At 42.5% G+C, this 21,754-nt stretch overlaps 1 protein-coding gene across 1 annotated transcript in view; it reads left to right on the top strand.

Moving 5' to 3' along the window:
• The window catches only part of LAMC2 (laminin subunit gamma 2), a 63,726-nt gene that overhangs the window by 3,489 nt on the left and 38,483 nt on the right, over window positions 1–21,754 (top strand). The window contains exon 2 of the mRNA XM_055234615.2: window positions 18,845–19,033. Coding sequence (XP_055090590.1) covers window positions 18,845–19,033 — 189 coding nt within the window. The remainder of the gene's footprint in view (window positions 1–18,844; window positions 19,034–21,754) is intronic.

Here is a 21,754-nt window from a genome sequence, read left to right as displayed (position 1 = left end):
AAAAGAGATAGAGGAAAGATGGAGCAGAATCAGGAGGAATGAGCACTGAGGATAGAGGAAAATCAAGGAAGAAGAGGGTTTTGTCAGTCAAAGGAAGACTGTCAGCAACATGGCAGTAATAACTGGTGTTCAGATATCCAAATGTGTATATACAAAGAATGAGGACTATCACTGCTGGATTTAGCCGTCAGGTGAGTTTTGAAGCAATTGTTCTTCTAGAACGGCGAATTCAGAATCCACAATTATCATAGATCACTAATTTGGTTTTTCCCATGCCCTGATGCTAGAAAAAAGATGCTGTGGATAGTAGGAAGGATCCTTGGAAATGTTTATGCTCCCTCGTAGATTCTGTTATTTAAATCATTGAAGTGGTATAGCATCATACATGAAAGTGCAGGCTCTGGAGTAAGACTGCCTGGGTTCAAATCCCAGCCCTATCATGTACCATTGTGGCACATTTATATTTTGGGACTTGGGCAAGCTACCTCATTGTTACTTAGCTCCTACATCTCAGAATAAGGATGATAAATCGATATGACCATTACACAAAAAGCACTTTGCACATTGCCTGGTAAGCACTTAATACTTGTTAATAGATTACTGTTATTGTTACAACTAACTGCCCTGCCAGTACTGAATTTGGTATATTGCTTTCTGTGTTTTCAGTGGTAACATTTTTGAAGGGCCTCCTTTTTACTCTCCTTTCATCAGCCCAAGAAAGGTGCTGAGGAGCCTTTCTGCTCAAGCAGAAATGAGCCCCAAGTTTTACCCAACAAAACAGGAACCCAAAGCAGGTTGCAGTTTCAAGACTGGATCTCGTATCATTCCTTCTCCTTGCCTTTTTCATCCACCAGACCTCATCACACACAGATTCAGCAAATCTATTCCTTCTCAAAACATGCTCAAATATAAGATGACCCTACAAAGATCATCTCTCATTTCCCAATGGGAAGAACTTCCCCCACATTCAAAGAAAGGATTTGGACAACTTGATTATGAGAACATTTAGCAATACAGATGTAGTAGTCAAATGTCCCTTTATGTTTAATTTAGTAAATTAATTACACAGATATATTGAAAGTCACATAATTGATGAAATATTATACTTAGAAGTATTGATTTGTTCACTCACATTTTATGAAGTAATTATATTCAAATTATATTCAGTTATATTCATCTCACCAGATGACTTGAGATATAGTACTGTTTGAATCTGTTTTTGATGTGGTCACTGGAAAGTACATCATTTTCAAAACATTTAAAAGATAGACAAATTATCCCTTAGTGTATATTGTGATCTTCACAGCATAATCACTCTGAAAGGCTTATATGCAACAACTTTCAGCACTCACAACTACGAAGAAATGCGCCATTATGAGAATTGTTTAGATATCTGGGCCCCTTTCTTACTGATAAGTCTCCAATACATTGATCGAGGTCATTTTAGCTTAATGTATCTTCCCCAAACAATATTTTTACAATAAAGTAATTGAGAAAGTGCCTTATAATATGCAAGATTTTGAAAGGACTTAAGTATGCTTTTTTTTCCTGAGGGATAATTTTGGAAAAATTAAAACCTCTACCTTATATTCAAGCACGTACAGAGATATAGAATTGGGTTGGAGGTGGGCTGGAAATTCCCATTTGGGCTTAAATTCTGGGTGCTCTAAACTGGGGGCAGCCACTGGTTCAGCCTCACTGGCCCAAGAAGCTGAGAAAGACTGTTGATTTGTGATTAGTGTTTATGGGAAAGTCAGGGCATAAAGTTAAGGTGTTGAGAGAATCCTGGGAATATCTTTCCCATTTAACCCATTCTTAATGGTTCAAACTTACTGACTTTTTTTTTTCTTTTTTCTGTCCTGGAGAAATTTCTAAGGGCAAGACTTGAATCATCTATTAGAGATCGGTGTAGAGGGCTGGGTGCGGTGGCTCATGCCTTTAATCCCAGCACTTTGGGAGGCCAAGGCGGGCGGATTACCTGAGGTCCAGAGTTCAAGACCAGCTTGGTCAACATGGTGAAACCCTGTCTCTACTAAAAAATACAAAAATTACCTGGGCATGGTGGCATGTGCCTATAATCCCAGCTACTCAGGAGGCTGAGGCAGGGGGACTGCTTGAACCCGGGAGGCAGAGATTGCAGTGACCCAAGATCATGCCACTGCACTCCAGCCTGGGCGACAGAATGAGATACCATATCAAAAAAAAAAAAAAAAAAAAAAGAGAGAGATCAGTGTAGAAATAGGAGCTCCATAGATTCTGGAATACTCTCATTTAGTCAGAAATTAAACTTAGTAGGTGACTAAATCATTACTGGGCTATGTTTTAATGTAATCTCCAGATAGGTGATGTAATGTTTGAATCATGTCCAAAGCCAAAGGCTAAGTCTTTTCTGTCTGTTGGTGACTGTATGTCTGCGTATGTAATTCCCCAATAAGCATCTGCTTCTTTATGTCACAACTGTCGAAACAGAAGAGAATGGTTCTTCCTCCAGCACTGATCTATGGAAGAACCTGAGTCTTTCCCTTCTGTCGTATCAGGTGAGGGGTGGAGATCAATTGGCCAAAGGTATACAGATTCTGCACTTATTCAGGGCTTATATTTACAGAATTCTAACCGTGTCTTTTTATTTATTGTGGAGATATGTATCTCCTCATTAGAAAAGAATCAAATTGCAGCCAAATCATTTCCCACAACTAACTTAAAACTTGGACAAATCATCCAAATGCTCAGCTGCACTGATGTGGGGCATTTCTTACAAAATATTTTATGTTTCACCATGTTTTTCTCTTATTACAGTATCGTAAAACTAAAATGAGAGTGGGCCTCAGGGGTTCTCTACAAGAGCCTCTGAGTTTATACATGAGAAAAATGACACCCAGTGAGGTAAATTAACTGCCCAATTTCTTACTGTTGGTCATAGCAGAGCTGGGCTCCAGCATGTTTCATCCTTTTATAGGTAGGAAAATTGAGGCACAGAAGAGTGACTGCCTTGACCAGGGTCAGATTTCAGTTGCTAGTTTAATGTTCTTTTTCTGAGATAACTCCTTGGCATATTTCTCATTTTTCTTTTTTTGAGATGGAGTCTTGCTCTGTCGCCCAGACTGGAGTGCAGTGGCACGATCTTGGCTCCCTATAACCTCTTTCTCCCAGGTTCAAGCAATTCTCCTGTGTCACCTTCCCGGGTAGCTGGGACTTCAGGGGTGCACCACCATGCCTGACTAATTTTTTGTATTTTTAGTAGAGATGGGGTTTCACTGTGTTAGCCAGGATGGTCTCAGATCTCCTGACCTCGTGATCTGTCCGCCTCAGCCTCCCAAAGTGCTGGGATTACAGGCGTGAGCCACTGTGCCTGGCCTGAATTTTCATTTAAACTGACTTTCAAGCTTGGTGGAACCTTTATCTGTTGTTGAAATACCACGTGTATTTCTAATGGAGACATCTATCTCGTCTTTTCAGAAGTCACCATGTGTATCTATGATTCACTCTGTTGGCCTTTCCTTTAAAAATGTCAGAGAACAACAGGTTAAAACTAAGCACAGCTCTAGTTGTGGGGACATTAACAAGAGAACAGATTTCAAATTACCAAGTTTTCTCTTCCTTTTGTTCCACTCTGTTGTCAGGTTATCATGCAGCTTGTAATTGACCAAGTGGCTCAGTTTAGGATCGTTGATAGTACTGTGATAAGACTTTCTCTTTTATCTATCATTGTTCTTTAATGACTGTTGACATTTTGCATCTATATATACATAGTCGTGTCCAGAGATTATTTCTCTCTCCCTGCTACAGACCCTTGTAAGTTTTGGAGTCTTTCAGGAAGAGGTCAGTTTCATGGCCAGAATGTTGACCATGTAAGCTTTATACATACTTACTGCTGTTTCAAATCACTGCCCATTTTGCTCTTGGTAAAAGGAAACTTTTTGGTAGGGGATTCCTAGTGTTTAAAAATCGTTTTTCATCCCAAATAGCCTGGCCTACTTTGGGAAGGCAGTGGATCCAACAGTAATCTGAAGCTGCTGCTCTTGCCCCATCCAGGCAGTTGTACCATGGTAGGAGGGGATCTTCACATTCTGAGGGCTGCAGGGAGCAGGGGAGAGGCCACAGTGGACCTGGCATAGGAAGTGGTAGAGGAGAAACAGCATATTTGTTCGACTGAGATGCAAGATACTCCCTGATGCAGTCTTCATGGTCCAGTCTCTTCTCAAAATGTTTGTTACTTCTCTTTATGGATGTATAAAGGTAGTTTGGCTCATAAGAGCTCATTTAATTCATTCTTCTGACTTTAGGCAATACAGTGTTTTTGTTTTTGAGATGGAGTCTCCCTCTGTTACCCAGGCTAGAGTGCAGTGGTGCAATCTTGGCTCCTGGGTTCAAGCGCTTCTCCCATCTCAGCCTCCTGAGTAGCTGGGATTACAGGTGCACGCCACCACGCGCAGCTAATTTTTATATTTTTAGCAGAGATGGAGTTTTGCCATGCTGGCCAGCCTGGTCTCGAACTCCTGATGTCACGTGATCTGCCCACCTTGGCCTCCCAAAGTGTTGGAATTACAGATGTGAGCCACCATATCCAGCCAGCAACACAGTTTTAATTCATCTTTTTTCTGAAAAAAAAAAAAAAAAAAAAAAAAAAATCTGTAAGGAAGATGCTATAAATGCACTCCATGCATATTTTCCCAACATTGCAAATGCACATGAATTACCATTGTTCTTTTGTGAAGACTAAGAACTGTATAATGGTATGTAAGCCCACACACATACCTAAATGCTTGTATGTTTGTGAAGGGATGTAGTGATAGCAAAAAATCTGTGCCTAATCTCCTTGTACAAAAAAAGTATTGTTCACAAAAGCAATAAGGATTCAAAAAGGAAGATTTATTGGTTTTTTTTTTTAAGGACTCAATGAAACATAAATTTAAATAATTGAAAAATCATGGTTTATACTCCAATTATCTCCAAAAGGCATTTTAGTACAAATTAGAATCTCCTTTTTAACTTCTCTTTATTCAGACACATCATACAAGGTTTCTTTCCTTTTGGTCCTCTTTGCTTCAAGTATTTACCTCTAGCTTCCCTAGAATCTCTGATTCCCTTTATTTCAACTGCTTCTTAGAGGGGCATAGGATACCTTTTTCTAGGCCATGCAAGAAATGTCCAGAGAACACTATGCTGTTTCAATAACAGTTAAATGTCCTTTCTATGCTGGAATGCTTTTCTTTATAGGTAACTTCACAGAAATGTATAACCCTTTATTTCTGTGGTCAGAAGAGTGTGGCGTTCCATGCAGGTGGTTGCTGTCATATAGAATCTTACCACAATCACTTCCTGAGTCTATGCTGCAGGTGACAGCAGCTGTCTTGTGGTAGAGCCTTTGACAGCACCAGCTATAACTCTAATGTCCTCACTTTGCCTTCCCTTTCACCTGTGAGCTTACTCAGACTGAACCCTCAGTTTTACCTTTACCCTCCACTGCTTTGCCAGTCAGACAAAACTTGGTGTCCCCAGTATCCCTGTTCACGGGGACTTTCTTCCCCCTCCTCATTGTCTGCCTGGGCACTGGTGTCGCAGTGGAGTGTCAGGGGAAGACATCTCCAGGTGTGAACTCCTGATGGAGTCCTCACCAGGCTGAGTCATCTACAGTTCACACGGGTACATTCCCAAGTCTAGGTTGTGATATAATGTACTATGAACTCTTGGTGAAACAGGTGTCTCCTCTGAAGCCATAATCATTCAAAAGGAAATGGTAGTGATCTGAGTTTCACTGACTCTTGATGACTTTGGACTATTCAGAGTTGAAAAGACTGACCCATACTTTATGATTCAAAATTGCCTGTGTGATTAGAGAACTGAGCTCTGTCATTACTCTCATCCTAGCACTTCCTGCTGCAGCCTTACTCACATTGCTTGGACACTTAAATGTCAACTGGTGCTGTGCCCTTTATTTAAATGAAACAAATGGATCAGGCAGGATATGGTATCAGTTTTCTGGTTGTGATGGCTTAAAATGTGGCTATGAAAAATTTGCGAAAGAAGACTAAATTCAGTTAAAAACCTTAGTGAGAGAAGTACCATTTCAGTTTTCTTATTCTAATTAGGGAACATATTGTGACATTCTTTAAGAAGATAAAACTGGAAGCAGATATTCACGCATTAAACAATAAAGTTCAAGGCCAGTTTAAATGATGAAGGATTCAGATTTTGTTTTAAAATATCTGCTTAAGCCGAGAAACATATTAAAACTTGGAAAGAAAAATTCCATGCAGGAGGTTTTAAAACTAGAAAAATCCTTATAAGCATTTTCACCATCACATATAAATATAACATAATAAAAATATTCATCTTTTCATCTTGAATATCTCAGATTTGAAGACACGGATTTTTGCAAACAGGATCATAGCTTTTGATGCCTTTGATATCAAACTGATAAATGATAGGTGGTATCTTGCTTTAGACTGCATACATAATATGCAATTTGAATATTTGTCATAATTATTTATTTTTGATAAAAATGATTTTTTTTTTTTTTGAGATGGAGTTTCACTCTTGTTGCCCAGGCTGGAGTGCAATGGCACTATCTTGACTCACTGCAACCTCTGCCTCCTGGGTTCAAGTGATTCTCCTGCCTTAGCCTCCCAAGTAGCTGGGATTATAGGTGTGTGCCACCACGCCCAGCTAATTTTGTATTTTTAGTAGAGACAGGGTTTCACCATGTTGGTAAGGCTGGTCTCAAACTCCTGATCTCAAGAGATTCACCTGCCTTGGCCTCCCAAAGTGGTGGGATTACAGGCGTGAGCCACTGTGCCTGGCTGATAAAAATTTTTAAAATACATTAGGATAAATTTCTATTTAAAGAACACTTTCAATAATTGCTTTTGTACTGAGAACAACCTTTGCTAGATTTTTAAAAGTGGGTATATGCAACTGAAACTTTATTCACCATCTTCAGTATAGCTTTTTACATTTGGACTTCCCATTGAAAGACCTCATTATAGGTGACTTCACGGAGGCAACTGTTGCTATCTTTGAACATAAAAGAGTTGTCAGTTTACATGAGAGCAGTCTTTTGACTCAGAAGAAGGGAATGGTATCCAATAAGGTATATTAAGATTTCGTTTTTAGTGTAACTTCTTTGAAAAAAATGAAATAGGAGACTAGTTGAGATTGTCAGCCCCAACTTGTCTCTGCCCACCATGATGGTTTTCTTTTATAAAGCAAGAATTTTAAGAAGCAGAGGAAATGAAGACATAAAATGAAGTGCATATGAATGAATGGAAGAGAGATGAAGATGTCCCAGTGGTGAGCATTATATGAAATTAGGCTGGAAAAATAGATAGGATAAGACCATGATAGTCCTTGTAGGCAATATTGAGGAATTCTGGTGCTTAACTTCAAAGGAAAGGAAAGAAACTACAGAATATTAAGCAGAGAAGTCATGATACAATTTGTATTTTGGAAACATTTTCTGATTGCTGAGTGGAGGGAAGCAAAAGAAGTTGCAGGGAATTCAGCTAGGAAGTGATGGCAGGCAAGAGATGATTGAGGTTTGGTCTAGATGTGGCCATAGTGGAGATGGACTTGAATGGATTTGAGATATTTAGTGGGTTATATCAACAAAATTCAGTGTTAAATAGGCAGGTGAGAAAGATGGAGAACCTGTAAGGATAGCTTCCAGCTTTCCGACTTGAAGGCATGGCAATCACAAGTTTGGTTTTAAACAGGTTTTGTGTAAAGAACTTTTGAGATAACCAATTGGAAATGTAAAGTGAGCTGGGCGTGGTGACTCATGCATGTAATCCCAGCACTTTGGGCTGGTGAAGTGGGCAAATCACTTGAGGTCAGGAGTTCGAGACCAACCTGGCAAACAAGGCGAAACCCTGTCTCTAATAAAAATACAAAAAATTGGCCGGGCGTGCTGGCGGGCGCCTATAGTCCCAGCTACTCCGGAGGCTGAGGCAGGAGAATGGGGTGAACCTGGGAGGCGGAGCTTGCAGTGAGCCGAGATAGTGCCACTGCACTCCAGCCTGGACGACAGAGCGAGACTGTCTCAAAAAAAAAAAAAAAAAAAAATGTAAAAGTAATAAGTAAATAAATAAAGTGGATGGCAGACATGAGGACCTGAAGTTGAGGATGAAGTCTGGGCCAAGGAAGTATCTTGGCAGGTCAAGACTTAGGGTGGTTATTAAAGCCCTTGCCATGGATGAGATCACCCAAGGGGAGACTCAGACTGAGAAGCTGTGGAGATTAAGGAGCCCTGAGGAGCACTGACATTTAGAATTGGGGTAAGGAGAGAAGCCAGCAAAGCCTTGAATAGGGAAGGTCAGAAGGCAGACAGACACCTGGCAGTATGACATCATCGTATCCAAGGGAAGAGAGTTGCACAAAGGAAGGAGGGAAAAAGATTTGATGTTTCAGAAAAAGAATGAGGGACACATGCAGGAAAGGAAATACAGAGCACATCCCTTTCCTCTAAATAAGAAAGATAATTGAGCATCATCTTTTTTTTTTTTTTTAAATTGAGACGGAGTCTCGCTATGTCGCCAGGCTGGAGTGCAGTTTCGTGATCTCGGCTCATTGCATCCTCCACCTCCTGCGTTCAAACGATTCCCCTGCCTCAGCCTCCCCAGTAGCTGGGACTACAGGTGCCTGCCACCACACTCGCCTAATTTTTCTGTGTATTTTAGTAGAGACAGGGTTTCAACATGTTGGCCAGGATGGTCTCCACCTCCTAACCTCATGATCCGCCTGCCTCGGCCTCCCAAAGTGCTGGGATTATAGGCGTGAGCCACCGCGCCAGGCCGAGCATCATCTTTAAATGGTTTATAGTTGGACTAATTCACGGGAGATTACAGGTCACATCATATAAACTTGCTGCTGTTTCACTGAATCAGTTTTAGTGCACTAAGCAACCAAAATGGTAGCAAGAGCAACAAAGCACTACGTAATAGCAACCAGCACACACTGTCAGGTTTAAACATGACGCTCAAATTCCTAGCTCCTGACATCGTCCCATACAGCTGCCAAGTACACTACCTATCAAGGCTGCCTGAGCACTGCAAACTGATCTCATGCTCTGAGGCCTGCCTCATCCCCTTGCCCTCCTCCCACACAGCCCTAGGCTCGCTGCCCTTTGAGATGGCAGGCAAAAAGCATTGCAGCTCTGGGCTCAATGCCCACAGATGGGTGGGCAGTCCTAGGGTGGAAATAGTTCATCTGGTATGAGCAGCAACCTGAAAGTCCCAGACCCTTAATCTCATTGAAAATCTCATGTTCCTCTCACAATTCTTTCTGTTCCCATCTCACCATGGATTTTTTTGCTTGGAACATTAGTTTTTTTTACACTGAATGTCATATATGTAGACAATGGAAACTTTGTGTAATGTATTGGGGAAATTTGAAAGTAGGCTTCGGACTTCAGGGAGATTTCTGTATGTTCAGGTTCTTGTTTGGCTTTTCTTTTTCTTTTTCTTTTTTTTTTTTTTTTTGAGACAGAGTCTCGCACTGTCACTCAGGCTGGAGTGCAGTGGCGCCATCTCGGCTCACTGCAACCTCTGCCTCCCAGGTTCAAGGATTCTCCTGCCTCAGCCTCCCAAGTAGCTGGGACTACAGGCTCGCACCACCACACCCAGCTAATTTTTGTATTTTTAGTAGAGATGGGGTTTCAGTATGTTGGCCAGGATGGTCTTGATCTCTTAATCTTGTGATCCACCCACCTCGGCCTCCCAAAGTGCTGGGATTACAGACTTTTCTTAGAGTCAGACTGCCTATATTCCTTCCTTCCTTCCTCCCTCCCTCCCTCCCTTCCTTCCTTCCTTCCTTTCCTTCTTTCTTTCTTTCCTTCCTCCCTCCCTCTTTCTTCCTTCCTTCCCTCCCTCATTCCCTCCCTCTGTTCCTTTCTCTCTCCTTCTATCCATCATGCTGTCCACCATCTTTCCATCCATCCATCCAAGCACTGCATTAGGTACTGTGGGGATATAAGGTGAGAAATGCTGTAGAAGAAATAAGTCATAAACATAAACAGTGATGACACAGGATAGAACAAGGCAAATGCTGAGAGAGGTGAGGATGAAGTGCTCTGGGCATTCACGGGAGAGAGAAGCTGTGGAGGGTATCCGCAAGGAAGTGCACAATCTGATTTACGCATCTAAGAAGAAGACTGGCTGTTACCTGGAAATAGATTTAGGGAGGGTGGAAGCAGGGAGTGTTCCTGATAAAGGAAATAGCAAGCCTAAAAGCCAGAGGTGGGAAAGGGTTAGAGCAGCCTAGATCTGCGCATTGGAGTCCAGTGAACTCTTGATGAGGTAAAGTTGGAAAGGTTGGCAGGGGCTACATCTGCTGAGTTTTGAAAGAAGTTTGGATTTTTAATTTTGTCATTACCGTTAAAGCACTAAAAAGCATGATGATGGCAGGGCGCAGTGGCTCACGCTTGTAATCCCAGCACTTTGGGAGGCCGAGACGGGCGGATCACGAGGTCAGGAGATCGAGACCACGGTGAAACCCCGTCTCTACTAAAAATACAAAAAAATTAGCCAGGCGTGGTGGCGGGCGCCTGTAGTCCCAGCTACTCGGAGAGGCTGAGGCAGGAGAATGGCGTGAACCTGGGAGGCGGAGCTTGCAGTGAGCCGAGATTGCGCCACTGCACTCCAGCCTGGGCGACAGAGCAAGACTCTGTCTCAAAAAAAAAAAAAAAGCATGATGATTTCACAGATTATATAAAGATAGCGATTAGATCACCTTAGTGAAAAGCAGAGCATGTTTTTCAGTTTAGAACAACAGAAAGAGGGCCGGGCACGGTGGCTCAGGCCTGTAATCCCAGCACTTTGGGAGGCTGAGGTGGGTAAATCACCTGAGGTCAGGAGTTCAAGACCAGCCTGGCCAACATGGAGAAACCCCATCTCTACTAAAAATACAAAAAATTAGCCAGATATGGTGGTGTGTGCCTGTAATCCCAGCTACTCGAGAGGCTGAGGCAGGAGAATCACTTGAACCTGGGAGGTGGAGGTTGCAGTGAGCCAAGATTGCGCCACTGCACTTCAGCCTGGGCGACAGAAGGAGACTCTGTTTCAAAAAAAAAAAAAAAAACAGCATTAGAAAGAGGACCTGCTTATAGGCAAACAATCATATGTATGCCAAGTGATTGAAATTTCTCGTAATTGTATGCCTCAAAAGGGCACTATTTTTTATGGGAAATTTAAAATGAGACCCCGATGAACTGCTACTACTGATGATGATTATTCCAAGGACTTGTCCTGAGTACAACCTGAGGAAATATTTTCTGTTTCCTTTTATTCTCCTAAGGCCACAGCTGGGAAACCGCCTTTGCCCCTTTGCTTCCTGTCCTAACCTGTTGGAGCTGCGTGTTTTAGTGAGGGGTGGGAGTGTTGTGAAGTGAGCCTGAGGGATCTTGCTTGCCTCACTCTATTGTTTAAGGAGGGGCTCCAGCTGCTTTGATCTGTGTCTCTGGGTGAGTGTGGGTGGTAGTGGGCGGTCCAGCCTACGTCTGGCTGCCTGGCGGTCTTTCCTAAGAAGCACCTTGAGGGTCAGCGACTGTGTGCTATTATAGTTATTATTATAATAAATGCTTCAGTGCCAGAGAAGTAGCATACAGCAGTCAGATGCAATTACCATCCACGCTTTACTAGACTTAAAGAAATCTGTGAAAATCTGACTCAAATGACTCCGTTTCGGATGGTTTTATGTAGGACTTGAGGTAAACTTGCATAGTCTCATTTCTTTGGCTGTGGGGAGAATGATGGCTGGCAGAATCAAGGATTTGGAGGGAGCTGGAGTGAGAGCGCAGAAAGAGGGGAGGATGAAACCTTGAAGAGGTGTCCCTGGCTTTGTACAAATGAATAGTCAAAGGAATGATGGATGGGACCTAGCACCAGAGTTCAGTGAAAGATGGAGAAAAGCCTGCTTGTTTTGTTTACTGAGCTTAGAATGGCTTCAGATCTGTTCAGGGTTCCAGTGTGATTTTTTAAATTTTATTTTCTGATGATGTGCAATATCTTAATGCCAGATCCCGAACCCATACCTGGGTTCCAACACACAAATCCTTGCATGAGCTCTAGAATGCACCGAGCTTTTTCCCACCTTGGGCTTTTAGGCTTGCTCTTTCCTTTGTCAGGGGCACTCCCAGCTTCCACCCTCCCTAACTCCATTTCTCCGTAACAGCCAGTCTTCTTTTTAGATGCATACATCAGATCCTGCACTGATTCCTGTTCAAGTAGGAAAACATGGATAATATGATACATGCTTGACACAGGCAAACATCTTTGGAAAAATAAAACATTAGCAACCCCCTTGGCTGGGTGCGGTGGCTCACGCCTGTAATCCCAACACTTTGGAAGGCTGAGGCATGTGGATCACTTGAGGTCAGGAGTTCACAGCCTGGCCAACAGGGTGAAACCCTGTCTCTACTAGAAATACTAAAATATTCCATTGTATTTCAGAAGATTATAAAAGCTCTAAGGTGAATTTTGAAGTCTTCATCAGCATATCCGTATGAAAAAGAGATGACAGAAGCCAAAATAAAAGAATTATGGGCTGACAGGACAACTGGATTAAAATAAGCATCAGTTTCATTAAAAATGGCTAACTTGAAGATAAATCTTTTGACTCCAGTTCTCTAGAGGATCTAAGGTGAACTTGATGGACAGTGGAAGAAATCACAACATGGAACTCCTTGAATAAAAATTTATTGACTTAAAAAAAAATACTAAAATTAGCTGGGTATGGTGGTGCATGCCTGTAATCCTGAATGCTCGGGAGGCTGAGGCATGAGAATCGCTTGAACCTGGGAGGTGGAGGTTGCAGTGAGCTGAGATCACACCACTGCACTTCATCCTGGGCGACAGAGTGAGACTGTCTCAAAAAAAGAAAAACAACAACAACAAAAACACACACACAAAAAAATTAGCAACCTCCTTCTTTGAAATGTTACTGGCTCATAAAGTCTGAGTGTTCAAGCATGCAGTATAGCCTCCCTATTCTATGTGATGTTTGTTAAATTAATAAAATAAATATACATCTCATTGACCAAGGATAAAAGAAGGAAGGGGGGGCCGGGTGCGGTGGCTCACGCTTGTAATCCCAGCACTTTGGGAGGCCGAGGCGGGCGGATCACGAGGTCAGGAGATCGAGACCACGGTGAAACCCCGTCTCTACTAAAAAAATACAAAAAATTAGCCGGGTGCGGTGGCGGGCGCCTGTAGTCCCAGCTACTCGGAGGCTGAGGCAGGAGAATGGCGTGAACCCGGGAGGCGGAGCTTGCAGTGAGCCGAGATTGCGCCACTGCACTCCAGCCCGGGCGACAGAGCGAGACTCTGTCTCAAAAAAAAAAAAAAAAAAAAAAAAAAGAAGGAAGGGGGAAAGGAGGCTTAAATCAGCAAAACAAAATCTATCAATGAGGTACTTCGGAAATAAAGATGATTTATCAGGAAAGAGTAAAAGAAAATCTGCAATAAAGTGATACAGAGACAAATAGTTTGATGTATTTGTTATGTAAATAATTCATAAGAAAAACATTGTGCCATAAGAAAAATATAGATAAATGGACAAAGATCATGAAGCAGACAACTACGAAAATAGAACTAAAACAGCAAACCAGCATATGGCACTTTCTACCCTCCTTCCCAGCCATCTTACTACCTACCAACTTCCTATGCCTTTCCACTGCTTTATATATTTCTCCTTAACAAATACCACTATCCTAATATTCTCTCTCGATATTACTTATTTATCTTGTTTATTTTCTTTCCCCCCAAATTGCATGTAAACTCCATGCGGGCTGGGACATCTGTTGGTTTTGTTTGCTACTGTATGCATCCCATTGCCTAGAACTCAGGGAAGGTCCAAGACAACCATCTATGGGTTTTTTAAAGTTCAACAGAGCATTCATTCGTTTGTTAAAAAGAAAGACTAAATGCCTACCATGGACTAGGCACTGTGTGATATAATAGGGCTTCATTTTTCCTTTTTCAAAAGTGTGAGATGTGTTTTCTACCTGTTAGAACTGCAGAGGTGAGTGCAGAGATTTGTCCGTGGACACAGCTTTGTTTCAAAAACATTTTTTTTTTAAATTTTGGCCAAAATTTTAAAACCGATAGATTTCATATGCAAAGCCAGATTTCTGTCTTCTTTTAAAAGAAGAGTTGATGCTGACTACAACAGGCATCAATTGCATGTGGCTATAACTGGCAGGGGGTGACGTGCTGCTTCTTACGCCCTTTGGGCAGAATCTCCACCACTTCATGTTGCCTTACTCTAAGCCTGGCAGTGCCCTTTGGCAACCGGTAGTTGCCAAACCATGGTAGTAGTTGGGCAGGTATTGGTCACAGAATAAAGACCACATACAAGCTACATTACACAGTTTTATTAAGCTCAGTTGCAGAAATATTCTAGAATTTTAAATAGAAAAGTTGTTTCCTGCCCCCCACCCCCCCTCACCCCCAGTAGCAAGAGTAAATAATAAATGGTTTTAGGGAAGTTAGTCTCAATTTGGGAGATGATTTGAGAGAAACCCATTTTTCAAACACATTAATGATGAAAAGCATCATTCTATGCCAAAGGAGCTTGGAACAAGCTCTCCCATCATTTTCTTGGTGGGACCATTTCAAAGACTCGATACTGAGTTAAGTGCAATACAGCTGGGTGTTTAATCTCAGTGCAGCTTGGTAACTTAAAGTCCTGCAGGCAAGGCTGTAGAGAGTGTCTTCATGGAGTCCTCATGCAATGCAGATACCCAAGGCCAATACACTCCCCAGACATGAAGCCCATACATCCCCTCACTCTAGATGGCATTGCCCTTGGCTTTAAGGGAGACCCATTTGAAAGGAAAGGGGTATGTTTGCGATAGGCTTAGAATCTGTTGGGCAGGCTCTGGAGGGGAGATGTTGGCTAAGGACCTCCATCCCTGGAACCGTAATGCAACTCCATTGAAGGCTGTGCATTTAAAGGACAATGGGGCAGGCATGGTAGCTCGTGCCTATAATTCCAGCACTTTGGGAGGCTGAGGTGGGAGGATTGCTTGAGGCCAGGAGTTTAAGACCAGCCTGGGAAATACCATGAGAACCTGTCTCTACCAAAAAGTAACATATTTAGCTGAGTGTTGTGGCACGCATCTGTAGTCCCAGCTACTCGGGAGGCTGAAATGAGAAGATGGCTTGAGCCCGGGAGGTTGAGGCTGCAGTGACCTGTGATCACACCACTGCACTCCACTCTGGGTGACACAGTGAGACTCTGTCTCAAAAATAAAACAAAAGAAAACAGGCTGGGTATGGTGGTGCACACCTGTAATTCCCAGCACTTTGAGAAGCCAAGGTAGGCGGATTGCTTGAATCCAGGAGTTTACGACCAGACTGGGCAACATGGTGAAACCCCATCTCTACAAAAACAAAAAACAAACAAACAGAAAAAAAAAAACACACAACAAAAATTAGTTGGGCATGGTGGCACACGCCTGTATTCCCAGCTACTTGGGAGGCTGAGGTTGGAGAATTGCTTGAGCCCAGGAGATTGAGGCTACAGTGAGCTGAGATTGTGACACAGCACTCCAGCCTGGACAACAGAGTGAGATCCTGTCTCAATAAAAATTAAAATTAAAATAAAATAAAAGAAGGACACCTATTGTTTTCAAAGTAGAGCTTTAGAGGAGGAGACAGAAGAGGAGGGATGTGATAGAAAAAGATTATAACAAGTTTATATATTTTGAAAAGATTGCTCTGAATAAATATATAAAGAGCTGCCCTTGTGAAGTTAATTTTTACCACCACAAAGCATGTTCTTTTCTTTTTTTTCTTTTTTGAGACAGAATTTCACTCTTGTCACCCAGGCTAGGGTGCAATGGCACAATCTCAGCTCACTGCAACCTCTATCTCCTAGGTTCAAGTGATTCTCCTGCCTCAGCCTCCCAAGTAGCTGGGATTACAGACACCTGCCACCACTCCCAGCTAATTTTTCTATTTTTGGTAGAGACGGGGTTTCACTATGTTGGCCAGGCTGGTCTCGAACTCCTGACCTCAGGTAATCCACCCTCCTTGGCCTCCCAAACTGCTGGGATTACAGGCGTGAACCACTGTGCCCAGCCCATGTTCTAAATAAGAAAGGCACAATGAAAAATTTGTAGTTATTTTGAGATTGCTTCCAAAAGACATCCAGGGCAGGGAGGGCATTGGCTCATTGGGTTAGCCAGATGAAGAACCTCGCAAGGACCGCTGAACAGTGAATTTAGCTCTTGTACTTGCATAGTCATGTACTTGGTACAAATTTCACAGCACATGACAGCTGTGTGGCACATCTGTTGGAGATCCAAAAAATCAGTTTCACAAGCATTGGTTGGGAAAGATTCAGCTTGGCACTGGTTCTGAGAAAAGCCCTGGGACTTTGAATTGTGTGCAAATGTAATATGCTGTAAGTTCACTGATATGTTAGTCTTTGCCCATGGGATAAAAATATCTAGTCCTGTTACAAACCAAGCTGTTTAAATCACACTTGCAGTACTGGTCATATGAAGAAGGATACTGGAAATTAGAATTTGTTCCTAGGATGGTAGACAAGAAGAATCTAGAAATTATGACATAGGAAGTGGTTGAAAGACCTGAAGATGACAGATCTCTAGTCCAACTTGAACAGGAAAAGACTAAGGAGGGAGATGCCACAGCTATCTTCAGATTCACAAAAGCCTGATGATGCAGGGCCCTTTGGATGTAAAACAACATCCAAAGATTATGTCTGTTGGATAAATAAAAGAATAAAAAGAGAGTAGGGGTGTGTGTGTGTGTCTGTGTCTGTGTGTGCATGAGTGCTGTATGTATCTGTGTGTGTTGTGTGTGTATGTTTTCAGGCAAGAGCAAAAACACATGATGAAAATTACAGAAAGAGAGGTAGATTTAAAACACCATATAAAAAATGTTACTGTTTGTAACAACCAAGCTGAATGACCCTCTTTTAGGGATTTATAAAAAGAATGTCTACATGCAATGGTAAACTCAATCTTGAGAAGGAACATAAAATGGAAAGATGAGAGCTTTGGAGTCAGACACATCTGGGAGCAAATTATATCTTTGCCATTTAGCTGTGTGACTTTAGGCAAGACACCTAGCCTCTCTGAGTATTTGTTTTTCCATCTATTAAATGGGGATAATAAAACCCATGTTAAAATATTGTGAGAATTAACTGAGCTGACGAATGTAAAGTTCTAGAAACAATACGTTTTGGATAAGTGTTAGCTGACTTTTCTAGATTAGATGTCATCCAAAGTAGAAAGAGTGAGTTATGGAAATTATTGTAAGGCAGTCACTTAGCAGGTCCATTAGATGTACGTGGTCACAGCTGGGCACGGTGGCTCACGCCTGTAATCCCAGCACTTTGGGAGGCCGAGGCAGGTGGATCACCTGAGATCAGGAGTTTGAGACCAGCCTGGCCAACACTGGCGAAACCCCATCTCTACTAAAAGTATAAAAATTAGCTGGGCATGGTGGTGCGCACCTATAATCCCAGCTACTTGGGAGGCTGAGGCAGGAGAATCACTTGAACACAGGAGGCAGGGGTTTCGGTGAGCTGAGATCATGCCACTGCACTCCAGACTCCAGCCTGCGCGACAGAGCGAGACTTGGTCTCAAAAAAAAAAAAAAAAAAAAAGGAAAAGAAAAAATGTATGTTGTCCCCTTGTATTGTCAGTGTCTGACACAGAGCCTGCATAGGGAGCCACTCAGCAGGTGATGGCACATCTGTTGACTTTACTGTCAGCACTATGGGTAAGTCACACCCTAGAAACATATTCTCAATATGTCAGCATGGCCAACAGAGACAGCCTGCGTAGGGAAGGGAGGTAGGTGTTGGCATCAGACAGAGGTTCAAATCTCAGTTCTCCACTGGGTCGAGTTACTTCACCTTTCCGAGCTGCATGTTTCTCTTCTGAGGCAGTACGTGTTTCATGGGAGTGAGTGATGAAATCACATATGCAAAGGCATTTGATATTCTTTTCTCAGAGGTATCCTCTTTACAATCCAGGGAGGCAGATAATGCAGTCTGTATGGAAGAAAAAACAAGATTCAGAAAATTGAAGTGATGTGCCCAAGGAAATAGCAGAATTGGTATTTGATTCTTTCCTTTTAACCTGAAGGCCCATCATCTCTCTCTCTGAGACCACGACGGAAACATTTTTTGGTGTCTCAGTGTGCCGGGTACTCTGCTGGGTGTTTCTGTGTATTGCCTCCTTTGTTTTTCGGGTCCCCATGGAGATGTTAGTCACTTTGCGAGTCTCTGGAACATCTGCAGGATGGGCTTCCTAGATACTTGAGAAAGGTCGTTATTCATGGGACACCTGGCTTTGGGAGGAGACATGTGCCCAGACAGTCACGTCCGCTCCTCGCCTTGACGGGCACCGGAGGGATGGGTGTTGTGTATCTTGAGCAGCGACACCATCGGCTAGTAGCTGTGCTGAGTCCGCAGCTGCCCATCCTCAGGTCTCCTTGAGCCCAGAGACTTGATCTATGGGATTGCAGTGTTTTGAAATGAACTCCTTGCAAACATTTAAATCAGAAATATCCGCATAAAAATGTAATTTAACATTTTGGGTTTCTCGAGGAACTGGACAGTCTGGCAACCCTGAGCCCATGTTCTCCCAGGCAGCAGCCCACCAGCATTGCATAGTGCCTGCTTCCTTTAAGTGGAGCAGGCGTCCCCAGGGTCCCCACACTGCCAATTGCACTCTCATACCTTCCTCCCCCAAGGAGTTTAGGTTACCAAATCATACTCATGCATAATTTCTATCAATAATAACATAAACACCTGCTAGAACATTTCCTGAGGTTTTTTTTCTGACCATCTCTTTTGTATGCTTCCTCCCCAGTCTGTGATTGCAATGGGAAGTCCAGGCAGTGTATCTTTGATCAGGAACTTCACAGACACACTGGTAATGGATTCCGCTGCCTCAATTGCAATGACAACACTGATGGCATTCACTGCGAGAGGTGCAAGGACGGCTTTTACCGACACAGAGAAAGGGACCGCTGTTTGCCCTGCAATTGTAACTCCAAAGGTAGCTGAAAAAGGGGGAAAGAGGGAGAGGGAGATGGAGCAGTGGGGAGACAAGAGGGAAGGAAGGAGGGAGGAAAAGAAGAAAGAAGAGAACAAGGGAGGAAAAAAGAAAGAAAACAGGGGAAGCAAGCAGGCCAAGAGGGAGATGTTCAACTTCACAAACAACTGGGAACCTACCAGACATTGGTCTTTTTAGCAGTTTCAATCTGAAAGGAAACATGTTTCTCTTAAGTAGAGGTTGGTGGAACCAGCTGGGACCTTGAGGGCATGTTGTCTTGAATTCTAATACAAAGAGTCACATTATTAACTTTTCCAGGCAGGTGACAAAGGAAGCTTGCACTCTTTGAGGGATAGTTCTTCATATCCATAGCCATCCATTTGACCAACCTCTTGAAAAATAAGGAATTAGAAAGATCTGTTTCTAGTGCTGTGCTAGGTGCTAGCAATATGAAGTTGTACTAATAAAGGAGACAGACAAGTACACAGGAAAATTGAAGTCTTTCATTAGGTTGCTAACAAGATAAAACAAAATAACAAATAGGAAACACCTAACGGGGTGGCTGGTTCATAGGAGAGCTAGTTTGCTTTTTTGTTTTGTTTTGTTTTGTTTTGTTTTGTTTTGTTTGTTTCTTTTTTTGCGACAGAGTCTCACACTGTCGTCCAGACTGGAGTGCAGTGGTGCCATCTTGGCTCACAGCAATCTCTGTCTCCCAGGTTCAAGTGATTCTCCTGCCTTAGCTTCACGAGTAGCTGGGATTACAGGCACCCACCACCATGCCCAGCTAATTTCTTGTGTTTTTAGTAGAGATGGGGTTTCATTATGTTGGCCAGGTTGGTCTCGAGTGCCTGACCTCGTGATCCACCTGCCTCAGCCTCCCAAAGTGCTAAGACTACAGGTGTGAGCCACCGCACCTGGCCAGTGTTTTTTTTTTTTTTTTAAAGTATCCCACAGTGCTATATTCATATAACTGTAGGTCTTTGCTGTGCACACAGATACACACACTGTGTGTATTCATTGTGCTGTATTCATTGTGGACAGACAGTAAAGACAAGTTAGTAAATATAAAGGGGGAGAGAGAGGTGGTTCTATAAATAAGATTTTTTTTTAAACGGTTCATTTGTCTATTATCTTTCTTGGCATTATCTACTTTGCTAGAAAGTGTTTAATAGCATCCTATGATAAATATTGATCCACTTAAAGCATACAGCCTTATTGCATGGCAATGACTTAGTGTAGTAGGTCTGTGGAACCAATTGATAGCTGCAGCTTGAAAGAATCTAAAAATGGGCAGATTCTGGTGCAGCCATGAGTTGCTGGTAGAGTGGGTTGGGAGTCATAGAAAACTGGGTGACCCTGTGGTGAGATAGACCCATATTGCAGCAGTCACCCCCCACATTCACCTAAGTTGCTGTTACAATGTGGTTTGACTCAGATTAGTTTAGCTTTGTTGTGTAGAATTTGCATCCAGAATCTTTTGGACTTAGCAGTCCTCTCTATGAATCGAAGAACTTCATAAAAAATTAAAGGACAAATTATTCCATTTTAATGGGCATTTAACCTCTCTGAAGAGCTCCTATTGCCTTAGGTCATGCAGCTTCATTGTGAGTCACCAGAGTTGGGTCATCCCAGTGAAATGATCAGTGAGAATGAAACTAGAAATTTAATTGGCTCAGCTTGAAAGCCTGGCCTGAAGACAAGGTTATTAGTCTCAGGGTAGACCAGGAACCTGCCGCCTAGCACAGAAGGATGGTAAAGAAGGATTTACCATGCCATCTCTTCTGTTTAGTGTAGTCTACTGCTTGCCCAGTGGTAGTGAAACTGGCTCCTTCTTTTTATTTGGGTAATAGATATCCCAGACTCAGTGGGAACAGCTTGGCAGGAAGTGGTGGAGCCCAATATTGATTTATGTCTTATATGATAGTTAACATGTGCCATGTGCCATATGCCAACCCTGGGCCAGGCTCTTTTCTAGGTGCTTTTAATCCAGTAATTAATTAATCTTCACCGATAACTTTATAAAGAGGGGGCTATGTTTTTTTCCATTTCACAAATGATGTAGCAGAGACTTAGGGAGGGAGGGGAAGAAACTTGTCCAAGGTTATAGAGCTAAGAGGCAGAGTAAGAGTTCAGGACCAGGTTTGTTGACATCAAAGGTAATAATGTAGAGTACAGTGGTGGATTATAGAGCCAGGCAGCCAGGGTGCAAATCTGGACACGACCACCACCATTAGGTCACTCTGGGCAGGTTCCTTAACCTCTTGCTGCTCCAGCATCCCCATCTGTTAAAGAGTGATCATGATATTCATGTCATGGGACCCTGTGGAGATAAAATGGTGTTTGACAAGCACGTGGCGGGCAACTCAGTAAATTGTTAATTGATATAGCTGTTTTTCTTATTAAGACAGTGGGGAAACTGAGACCTGGAAAAATTAATGAATGGCCTAAAGTCTTCCAGCAACAGATTGCAAGAACTAAAGTTGTGAGCCATATCTTCTGATCAAGAATAGTTCTCTTATTCCCTCCATATGAAAGAAAAAAAAATCAGAATGGCATTTTTCTACGCCCCAAAGCAGACAATTTATGTGTACACAAAAAGCTTGATGGATATTATTTCCTAAGATCTGACTAATGCTTTATAATTTTCCAGAACATTTTCATAGATGATGTCCTTCTCAGTCCTCATAACAGTCTGACAACATGTGTTAACACATCCCACCTCCA

This window comes from Symphalangus syndactylus, chromosome 19 (genome assembly GCF_028878055.3).
Source record: "Symphalangus syndactylus isolate Jambi chromosome 19, NHGRI_mSymSyn1-v2.1_pri, whole genome shotgun sequence".
Lineage (NCBI taxonomy): Eukaryota > Metazoa > Chordata > Mammalia > Primates > Hylobatidae > Symphalangus > Symphalangus syndactylus.
The sequence above is the reverse complement of the archived record's forward strand: the minus strand, read 5'-3'. Positions and strand labels throughout refer to the sequence as shown.